General features: G+C 49.2%; 1 protein-coding gene across 1 annotated transcript; it reads left to right on the top strand.

Annotated features, from left to right (window-relative positions):
• The first annotated feature begins 1,857 nt into the window (after positions 1 to 1,857).
• Positions 1,858 to 10,160, top strand: LOC124026211 (ribosome biogenesis protein wdr12-like). Its single transcript, XM_046339322.1, has 4 exons — positions 1,858 to 2,013; positions 3,046 to 3,140; positions 4,916 to 5,010; positions 10,018 to 10,160. The coding sequence occupies exons 1-4, from the start codon at positions 1,973 to 1,975 to the stop codon at positions 10,126 to 10,128; spliced, it is 342 nt and encodes a 113-aa protein (XP_046195278.1). The 5' UTR covers positions 1,858 to 1,972; the 3' UTR covers positions 10,129 to 10,160.
• Positions 10,161 to 11,177: the final 1,017 nt, after the last annotated feature.

Genomic DNA, 11,177 nt, shown 5'->3' with positions numbered 1-11,177 from the left:
CCATATTACTTATCCAGTCCGTAGGCTCGGTGACGGATATGATGTGGCCATCTGCTTCGTATTTGTCAAGCTGAGCCTTCGTAGCTGCTTTCATGGCCACTGGTACATTGCGGGGTGCACACTGGACAGGCTGGATTGCTGCGTCCAACTCAAAGTGGACTTCCCCGGGAACCGACTCGACCGGTGCGTTGAAGACATCATGGTACTTGCTTAGGAGTGTCTCCTTGCTCAGGGGCCCAGCCTGGACTTTGTCTATAATGTTAAGATCAGCTGGGATGGTGAAGTTAATAAGTCCAAGGAGCTCGCATGTAGAACCTGACAGTAATGGCTGTTGACTAGCCTCAACTATTTCAAACTCAAGGGTGTATTTCTGGCCACGTAAAACACACTCTGTCACAAACAGGCCTAAAGAGGTCATGAACTGGCCTGAATACAGTTTCAGCTTGGTGCTACTCTGTGTGAGTTTGTCTCTGGGCGCGAGCCTCCTTTTGTCTTTAAGGCTCATAACGTTGCATGTGGCCCCTGAATCTAGCTGGCATTGCTGTGGTTTATTATTAAGTAGCAGAGTGACAAACCACTTTTGTCCTTTTGCCCTCACTGCCCCTATGCACTCGCTAGCATATTCATCCTCTGTGCTGTCGTTCCCTTCATCTGTGTTTGTTTCCATGGAGTGCACTTTACCCTCCTTTCTCTTGCTTTTCATGCAGACCCTTGCGAAGTGATTAGCTGTACCACAGGATTTGCATATTTTTCCATAGGCTGGGCAGTGTTCTTTTCCTCGTCCATGAGAAATGCCACAATATCGGCATGTATTGGGGTTGTCTACTGCAGAGTTGGCTGTAGTATTAGCATTAGCTGTGGCAAAGGGGAATGTCTTTACTGGCTGCCTGACATTGTCCGTATGTTGCCTTTCTAGCTCTATGCACCTTATCCGTATATCAGTAAGCTCTGCTGCACGGCATGTCTCCACTGCCAAGGCCAGCGTCAGGTCACGTTCTCTCAGCAAACGTCTGCGGGTGCCCTCATCAGTTATGCTAAAGTCATGTACTGGTAACATGGACTGTCTCACATGCAACTGTCTGTATGTATTAGTTTCTCTCAATCACATACAAGCATTTCTTTGGAACAATGTTGTCGATTTTCAAAACAGAGTCCACAAGACACACAACTTTTGCAAAACAGTAAATGCATTTCGAAAATGTTTTTTAAACACAAAAACATTAATAAAAAATATATTGTACCGTCAAAATTACAAAAACATTAATCAAAATAACACAACTGTACGAAAAATATGAACCCATCTGTACGTATCTTTGGAGTGCAAGAGCAGACAAAACAGAAAGTCTCTTTGGAAAATCCCAGTAGATCCATAAATGTTCTTTGCAGTCACTAAATCATGATGATCAACTACCGAAAGGTGCAGAATTATGGGCAATTACTCTCCTTTTATGCACATTGCACCAAACTATTTCATACACATCAGATTTGATTCCTGATAACAAATTAAATACAATTTGATCTAAAGATTTTTTAAAATGTTATAAACTAGCCGAGAGCCATTCTTAGATAGCCTGTGGTTAAGAATAATGCAGTGTGAAAAGGCCTTTTAACATGCATTGCTGGCTATCGTAGCGTCTATAATATTCTGTCTATAGCCAGAACATTTTCCTAAATATGCTAAGGTAATGTGGTGCTCGGTGGCTGCTTTCAGGACAACAACAAAAACGATTTTATGTAAAAAGCCTATTTTTGTGTGTTGTTGTTGTTGTTGTTGGCTCCAGACAATACTAGAGGAGTAGGGAAAAGTGATCGACTTTTTGCCTTTTCCGTGATCCACTAACATGTCTTCCACATCTCACGCAGGCGCGCTGGTTCTGACCCACGTGGCATGACGTCCTGCTTGCTGTGTTCATCAGCGAATAACAGTCTGTGAAGCCGTTTAATAGGGTTACTATTCAACAACAGAAGAGATATGTCTCAGTTACAAACCAGGTTCTTTACGGATAACAAAAAGTAAGTATTTATTGTTGAATTGTAAGGATGGCCACTAGCTACTTAGCTTGCTCGTTTGGCCAGTAAGCTCTAGTTAGCCAATTTGCTAGCATGAAGGAGATCTCTATGGGAGTGTTAGCCATGCTAACAGTAATCATATTAGCTCATTTGCTGCTGTTGGTAACAGTAATCATATTGTGTCCTTAGCAGACGAGTTGAAGAGGAGATCTCTATGGGAGTGTTAGCCATGCTGTTGGTAACAGTAATCATATTGTGTCCTTAGCAGACGAGTTGAAGAGGAGATCTAACGAGTTGAAGAGGAGATCTCTATGGGAGTGTTGGCCATGCTGTTGGTAACAGTAATCATATTGTGTCCTTAGCAGACGAGTTGAAGAGGAGATCTCTATGGGAGTGTTGGCCATGCTGTTGGTAACAGTAATCATATTGTGTCCTTAGCAGACGAGTTGAAGAGGAGATTGGGAAGATGCTGAACAGTAATCATATTGTGTCCTTAGCAGACGAGTTGAAGAGGAGATCTCTATGGGAGTTTAGCCATGCTGTTGGTAACAGTAATCATATTGTGTCCTTAGCAGACGAGTTGAAGAGGAGATCTCTGCTGTTGGTAACAGTAATCATATTGTGTCCTTAGCAGACGAGTTGAAGAGGAGATCTCTATGGGAGTGTTGGCCATGCTGTTGGTAACAGTAATCATATTGTGTCCTTAGTTGAAGTAACAGCTAATAATCATATTGTGTCCTTAGCAGACGAGTTGAAGAGGAGATCTCTATGGGAGTGTTAGCCATGCTGTTGGTCAGTAATCATATTGCAGACGAGTAGACGAGTTGCTTTGATAATGTTGATTTATTGAAGTTAGTGTGAGTTAACCTGACCAGGGAAGATTGTAAATAGAAATCCTATGAGTTGCTATGTTTGCTAGCCTAGCTGAATACTACAAGTTTGAAGTTAGTTAGCCAACTATCTATTTGTCTGTAAGCAGTGACTTAGTCATGTTAAATTATTGCTGTAGCATAACCTATCGACGTTGTCCCTCAGATATTCAGTCGATGACGTCCCATTCTCCATCCCTGCTGCCTCAGAGGTACAGGAACTCAGCAACGTCATCAACAAGCTGCTCGAAGCAAAGAATGGTGAGAATAGATCGGTGCTTTTCCATTCGTTGGGGTTTAATGGCGGTTGGCATCTGATATAATGTTGCTTTACAGCCACCAACTGTAGCTACCTGTGTCTGTTTCAACCGGGCATTCTGAAGACCTTGATGACTACCTCCACGGTCACTACAAACTTCTGGCACTAACCGGATAACTGTCAACACCTATCAGGGAGAACCTCATGGCACAGCATCAGGGCCAGACTCTATTCCCTTCAGCCACTATATAGCACAGCATCAGGGCCAGACTCTATTCCCTTCAGCCACTATATAGCACAGCATCAGGACCAGACTCTATTCCCTTCAGCCACTATATAGCACAGCATCAGAGCCAGACTCTATTCCCTTCAGCCACTATATAGCACAGCATCAGGGCCAGACTATATTCCCTTCAGCCACTATATAGCACAGCATCAGGGCCAGACTATATTCCCTTCAGCCACTATATAGCACAGCATCAGGACCAGACTCTTTTCCCTTCAGCCACTATATAGCACAGCATCAGGGCCAGACTCTATTCCCTTCAGCCACTATATAGCACAGCATCAGGGCCAGACTCTATTCCCTTCAGCCACTATATAGCACAGCATCAGGGCCAGACTCTCCTCCCTCCAGCCAGTATATAGCACAGCATCAGAGCCAGACTCTCCTCCCTCCAGCCATTACATAGCACAGCATCAGGGCCAGACTCTCCTCCCTCCAGCCAGTACATAGCACAGCATCAGGGCCAGACTCTCCTCCCTCCAGCCAGTACATAGCACAGCATCAGGGCCAGACTCTCCTCCCTCCAGCCAGTACATAGCACAGCATCAGGGCCAGACTCTCCTCCCTCCAGCCAGTACATAGCACAGCATCAGGGCCAGACTCTCCTCCCTCCAGCCAGTACATAGCACAGCATCAGGGCCAGACTCACCTCCCTCCAGCCAGTACATAGCACAGCATCAGGGCCAGACTCTCCTCCCTCCAGCCAGTACATAGCACAGCATCAGGGCCAGACTCTCCTCCCTCCAGCCAGTACATAGCACAGCATCAGGGCCAGACTCTCCTCCCTCCAGCCACCTTGATTTCTGGTTATTCATCAGGCTTCAACACAGCAGGAACCTTGCTAAAGTTGCTTAACCTCAACACTTAGAGGCACTGTTATAACCCCTTGAGAGGAGCTCTTTTCCGCAGACTAAAACTTCTCCTTCCCCCAGTTGAACAAAGCTGATCCCTCTGGGAGATGGGGTGAACATATATCAGAGGAGGTTGGTGGCACCTTAATTGGGGAGGATGGACTCGTGATAATGGCTGGAGTGTAATGGTATCAAACACATGGTTTCCATGTGATGCGATTCCATTTGCTCCGTTCCGGACATTATTATGAGCCGTCTTCCCCTCAGCAGCCTCCACTGACATCAATCATAATGAATCCACTTCATGCTACCTGGACTGACTGCAGCTTTCCTAGCTTCCTCTCTACCCACCTTGATACCACAAACAGACCATAACAGCAGTCATCTGAGCCCCCCAGGTCTATAGGAAGACGTGTGTCCACACTCAGGAGACCAATATTCCATGTCCACCTACTGCAGAGGTCCACTCCATGTCTTATATGGCCTTTTGTCACATTACACACATTGTTTATCCTTGTAACTATTATTCTCCAATTAAATTATTTCAGGACTGGTGCTGTCTTGGTTTGACCTAGATAACTGATGAATGTATTAGCATCATATTGGGTGTCTCATCTTTGTGTGTGCTTTGTTGTTGTAGGGTCTCACAGCCAGATTGAGTTTGACTTCCTGGTGCGAGGTCAGTTCCTGCGGACATCGTTGTCAAATCACATGGAGGCTGAAGGCATCTCAACGGTGAGTAGGACCTCTGGGGGAGGTAGTAGGACCTCTGGGGGAGGTAGTAGGACCTCTGGGGGAGGTAGTAGGACCCCTGGACGGGGGTAGTAGGACCCCTGGACGGTAGTAGGACCTCTGGGGGGGGTAGTAGGACCTCTGGGGGGGTAGGACCTCTGGACAGGGGGTAGTAGGACCTGCCTCTGGGGGGGGTACATTTACATTACATTTAAGTCATTTAGCAGACGCTCTTATCCAGAGCGACTTACAAATTGGTGCATTCACCTTATGACATCCAGTGGAACAGTCACTTTACAATAGTGCATCTAAATCTTAAGGGGGGTGAGAGGGAATACTTATCCTATCCTAGGTATTCCTTAAAGAGGTGGGGTTTCAGGTGTCTCCGGAAGGTGGTGATTGACTCCGCTGTCCTGGCGTCGTGAGGGAGTTTGTTCCACCATTGGGGGGCTAGAGCAGCGAACAGTTTTGACTGGGCTGAGCGGGAGCTGTACTTCCTCAGTGGTAGGGAGGCGAGCAGGCCAGAGGTGGATGAACGCAGTGCCCTTGTTTGGGTGTAGGGCCTGATCAGAGCCTGGAGGTACTGAGGTGCCGTTCCCCTCACAGCTCCGTAGGCAAGCACCATGGTCTTGTAGCGGATGCGAGCTTCAACTGGAAGCCAGTGGAGAGAACGGAGGAGCGGGGTGACATGAGAGAACTTGGGAAGGTTGAACACCAGACGGGCTGCGGCGTTCTGGATGAGTTGAAGGGGTTTAATGGTACAGGCAGGGAGCCCAGCCAACAGCGAGTTGCAGTAATCCAGACGGGAGATGACAAGTGCCTGGATTAGGACCTGCGCCGCTTCCTGTGTGAGGCAGGGTCGTACTCTGAGGATGTTGTAGAGCATGAACCTACAGGAACGGGCCACCGCCTTGATGTTGGTTGAGAACGACAGGGTGTTGTCCAGGATCACACCAAGGTTCTTAGCGCTCTGGGAGGAGGACACAATGGAGTTGTCAACCGTGATGGCGAGATCATGGAACGGGCAGTCCTTCCCCGGGAGGAAGAGCAGCTCCGTCTTGCCGAGGTTCAGCTTGAGGTGGTGATCCGTCATCCACACTGATATGTCTGCCAGACATGCAGAGATGCGATTCGCCACCTGGTCATCAGAAGGGGGAAAGGAGAAGATTAGTTGTGTGTCGTCTGCATAGCAATGATAGGAGAGACCATGTGAGGATATGACAGAGCCAAGTGACTTGGTGTATAGCGAGAATAGGAGAGGGCCTAGAACAGAGCCCTGGGGGACACCAGTGGTGAGAGCGCGTGGTGAGGAGACATATTCTCGCCACGCCACCTGGTAGGAGCGACCTGTCAGGTAGGACGCAATCCAAGCGTGGGCCGCACCGGAGATGCCCAACTCGGAGAGGGTGGAGAGGAGGATCTGATGGTTCACAGTATCGAAGGCAGCCGATAGATCTAGAAGGATGAGAGCAGAGGAGAGAGAGTTAGCTTTAGCAGTGCGGAGCGCCTCCGTGATACAGAGGAGAGCAGTCTCAGTTGAATGACTAGTCTTGAAACCTGACTGATTTGGATCAAGAAGGTCATTCAGAGAGAGATAGCGGGAGAGCTGGCCAAGGACGGCACGTTCAAGAGTTTTGGAGAGAAAAGAAAGAAGGGATACTGGTCTGTAATTGTTGACATCGGAGGGATCGAGTGTAGGTTTTTTCAGAAGGGGTGCAACTCTCGCTCTCTTGAAGACTGAAGGGACGTAGCCAGCGGTCAGGGATGAGTTGATGAGCAAGGTGAGGTAAGGGAGAAGGTCTCCGGAAATGGTCTGGAGAAGAGGGTAGGGGATAGGGTCAAGCGGGCAGGTTGTTGGGCGGCCGGCCGTCACAAGACGTGAGATTTCATCTGGAGAGAGAGGGGAGAAAGAGGTCAGAGCACAGGGTAGGGCAGTGTGAGCAGAACCAGCGGTGTCGTTTGACTTAGCAAACGAGGATCGGATGTCGTCGACCTTCTTTTCAAAATGGTTGACGAAGTCGTCTGCAGAGAGGGAGGAGGGGGGGGGAGGATTCAGGAGGGAGGAGAAGGTGGCAAAGAGCTTCCTAGGGTTAGAGGCAGATGCTTGGAATTTAGCGTGGTAGAAAGTGGCTTTAGCAGCAGAGACAGAGGAGGAAAATGTAGAGAGGAGGGAGTGAAAGGATGCCAGGTCCGCAGGGAGGCGAGTTTTCCTCCATTTCCGCTCGGCTGCCCGGAGCCCTGTTCTGTGAGCTCGCAATGAGTCATCGAGCCACGGAGCGGGAGGGGAGGACCGAGCCGGCCTGGAGGATAGGGGACATAGAGAGTCAAAGGATGCAGAGAGGGTGGAGAGGAGGGTTCAGGAGGCAGAATCAGGAGATAGGTTGGAGAAGGTTTGAGCGGGGGAAGAGATGATAGGATGGAAGAGGAGAGAGTAGCGGGGGAGAGAGAGCGAAGGTTGGGACGGCGCGATACCATCCGAGTAGGGGCAGTGTGGGAGGTGTTGGATGAGAGCGAGAGGGAAAAGGATACACTGTAGTGGTCGGAGACTTGGAGGGGAGTTGCAATGAGGTTAGTGGAAGAACAGCATCTAGTAAAGATGAGGTCGAGCGTATTGCCTGCCTTGTGAGTAGGGGGAAGGTGAGAGGGTGAGGTCAAAAGAGGAGAGGAGTGGAAAGAAGGAGGCAGAGAGGAATGAGTCAAAGGTAGACGTGGGGAGGTTAAAGTCGCCCAGAACTGTGAGAGGTGAGCCGTCCTCAGGAAAGGAGCTTATCAAGGCATCAAGCTCATTGATGAACTCTCCGAGGGAACCTGGAGGGCGATAAATGATAAGGATGTTAAGCTTGAAAGGGCTGGTAACTGTGATAGCATGGAATTCAAAGGAGGCGATAGACAGATGGGTAAGGGGAGAAAGAGAGAATGACCACTTGGGAGAGATGAGGATCCCGGTGCCACCACCCCGATGACCAGAAGCTCTCGGGGTGTGCGAGAACACGTGGGCGGACGGAGAGCAGTAGGAGTAGCAGTGTTGTCTGTGGTGATCCATGTTTCCGTTAGTGCCAAGAAGTCGAGGGACTGGAGGGAGGCATAGGCTGAGATGAACTCTGCCTTGTTGACCGCAGATCGGCAGTTCCAGAGGCTACCGGAGACCTGGAACTCCACGTGGGTCGTGCGCGCTGGGACCACCAGATTAGGTGGCCGCGGCCACGCGGTGTGGAGCGTTTGTATGGTCTGTGCAGAGAGGAGAGAACAGGGATAAACAGACACATAGTTGACAGGCTACAGAAGAGGCTACGCTAATGCAAAGGAGATTGAATGACAAGTGGACTACACGTCTCGAATGTTCAGAAAGTTAAGCTACGTAGCAAGAATCTTATTGACTAAAATTATTAAAAATGATACAGTACTGCTGAAGTAGGCTAGCTGGCAGTGGGTGCGTTGTTGACACTACACTAATCAAGTCGTTCCGTTGAGTGTAATAGTTTCTACAGTGCTGCTATTCGGGGCTAGCTGGCTAGCTAGTAGTGTTGTTTACGTTACGTTGCGTTAAAAGAACGACAATAGCTGGCTAGCTAACCTAGAAAATCGCTCTAGACTACACAATTATCTTTGATACAAAGACGGCTATGTAGCTAGCTATGTAGCTAGCTACGATCAAACAAATCAAACCGTTGTACTGTAATGAAATGAAATGAAAATGTGATACTATCTGTGAATGCGACCGGGTTGTTGAGTTCTATTCAGTAGGCGTTGGCTAGCGTTGGCTAGCTAGCAGAGTCTCCTACGTTAAGGACGACAAATAGCTGGCTAGCTAACCTCGGTAAATTAAGATAATCACTCTAAGACTACACACTCTAAACCTAAACAACACAATTATCTTGGATACGAAGATACGAAGACAGCAAAGACAGCTATGTAGCTAGCTAACACTACGCTGATCAAGTCGTTCAGTTGAGTGTAATAGTTTTTCCAGTGCAGCTAATCAGTGGACGTTAGCTAGCTGGCTAGTGAAGACTACGTTAGGACGGCGAAATACGATAATTACGCAATTATCTTTGATACAAAGACGGCTATGTAGCTAGCTGAGAAGAAATTGCTAAGATTAGACAAATCAAACCGTTGTGCTATAATGAAATATAATGAAATGTAATGAAAAAGTTATACTACCTGCGGGAGCGAAGTGGGATGCATCCCACACTTGGATGAGGACCTGCCTCTGGGGGGGTAGTAGGACCTGCCTCTGGGGGGGTAGTAGGACCTGCCTCTGGGGGGTAGTAGGACCTCTGTGGGGGTAGTAGGACCTCTGTGGGGGGTAGTAGGACCTCTGGGGGGGTAGTAGGACCTCTGGGGGGGGTAGGGTTTACTCGTAGCACCCTCTGGACGGTAGTAGGACCCCTGGACGGTAGTAGGACCTCTGGACGGTAGTAGGACCTCTGGACGGTAGTAGGACCTCTGGACGGTAGTAGGACCTCTGGACGGTAATAGCCCCCTCTGGACGGTAGTAGGACCTCTGGACGGTAGTAGGACCTCTGGACGGTAATAGCCCCCTCTGGACGGTAGTATGACCTCTGACGGTAGTATGACCTCTGGACGGTAGTATGACCTCTGGACGGTTGTATGACCTCTGGACGGTAGTAGGACCTCTGGACGGTAGTAGGACCTCTGGACGGTAGTAGGATCTCTGGACGGTAGTAGCCCCCTCCGGACGGTAGTAGCCCCCTCCGGACGGTAGTAGGACCTCTGGACGGTAGTAGCCCCCTCTGGACGGTAGTAGGACCTCTGGACGGTAGTAGCCCCCTCTGGACGGTAGTAGCCCCCTCTGGACGGTAGTAGCCCCCTCTGGACGGTAGTAGCCCCCTCTGGACGGTAGTAGCCCCCTCTGGACGGTAGTAGCCCCCTCTGGACGGTAGTAGGACCCCTGGACGGTAGTAGGACCCCTGGACAGTAGGGTTTACGCGTAGCCTGCCTAGTATGCCAATGTGACTTGAAGCATGTTTTGTGTGTGTGTTACAGGAAGATGTGGTGGAGATCGAGTATGTGGAGAGGTTCACCGCTCCCCAACCAGAGGAGTGTATGATGCATGATGACTGGATCAGCTCAGTGGAGGCAGACTCTGAATGGTAAGAGGCATGACGTCTAACCCAGACTGAATGGTAAGAGGCATGACGTCTAACCCAACCCAGACTCTGAATGGTAAGAGGCATGACGTCTAACCCAGACTGAATGGTAAGAGGCATGACGTCTAACCCAGACTCTGAATGGTAAGAGGCATGACGCTAACCCAGACTGAATGGTAAGAGGCATGACGTCTAACCCAGACTGAATGGTAAGAGGCATGACGTCTAACCCAGACTCTGAATGGTAAGAGGCATGACGTCTAACCCAGACTGAATGGTAAGAGGCATGACGTCTAACCCAGACTGAATGGTAAGAGGCATGACGTCTAACCCAGACTGAATGGTAAGAGGCATGACATGACGTCTAACCCAGACTGAATGGTAAGAGGCATGACGTCTAACCCAGACTGAATGGTAAGAGGCATGACGTCTAACCCAGACTCTGAATGGTAAGAGGCATGACGTCTAACCCAGACTCTGAATGGTAAGAGGCATGACGTCTAACCCAGACTCTGAATGGTAAGAGGCATGACGTCTAACCCAGACTGAATGGTAAGAGGCATGACGTCTAACCCAGACTCTGAATGGTAAGAGGCATGACGTCTAACCCAGACTGAATGGTAAGAGGCATGACGTCTAACCCAGACTCTGAATGGTAAGAGGCATGACGTCTAACCCAGACTGAATGGTAAGAGGCATGACGTCTAACCCAGACTGAATGGTAAGAGGCATGACGTCTAACCCAGACTGAATGGTAAGAGGCATGACGTCTAACCCAGACTGAATGGTAAGAGGCCCAGACTGAATGGTAAGAGGCATGACGTCTAACCCAGACTGAATGGTAAGAGGCATGACGTCTAACCCAGACTGAATGGTAAGAGGCATGACGTCTAACCCAGACTGAATGGTAAGAGGCATGACGTCTAACCCAGACTGAATGGTAAGAGGCATGACGTCTAACCCAGACTGAATGGTAAGAGGCATGACCCAGAGACCCTAACCCAGACTGAATGGTAAGAGGCATGACGCCTCTAACCCAGACTGAATGGTAAGAGG

Source organism: Oncorhynchus gorbuscha, unplaced genomic scaffold (genome assembly GCF_021184085.1).
Source record: "Oncorhynchus gorbuscha isolate QuinsamMale2020 ecotype Even-year unplaced genomic scaffold, OgorEven_v1.0 Un_scaffold_2645, whole genome shotgun sequence".
Taxonomy (NCBI): domain Eukaryota; kingdom Metazoa; phylum Chordata; class Actinopteri; order Salmoniformes; family Salmonidae; genus Oncorhynchus; species Oncorhynchus gorbuscha.
The sequence above is the reverse complement of the archived record's forward strand: the minus strand, read 5'-3'. Positions and strand labels throughout refer to the sequence as shown.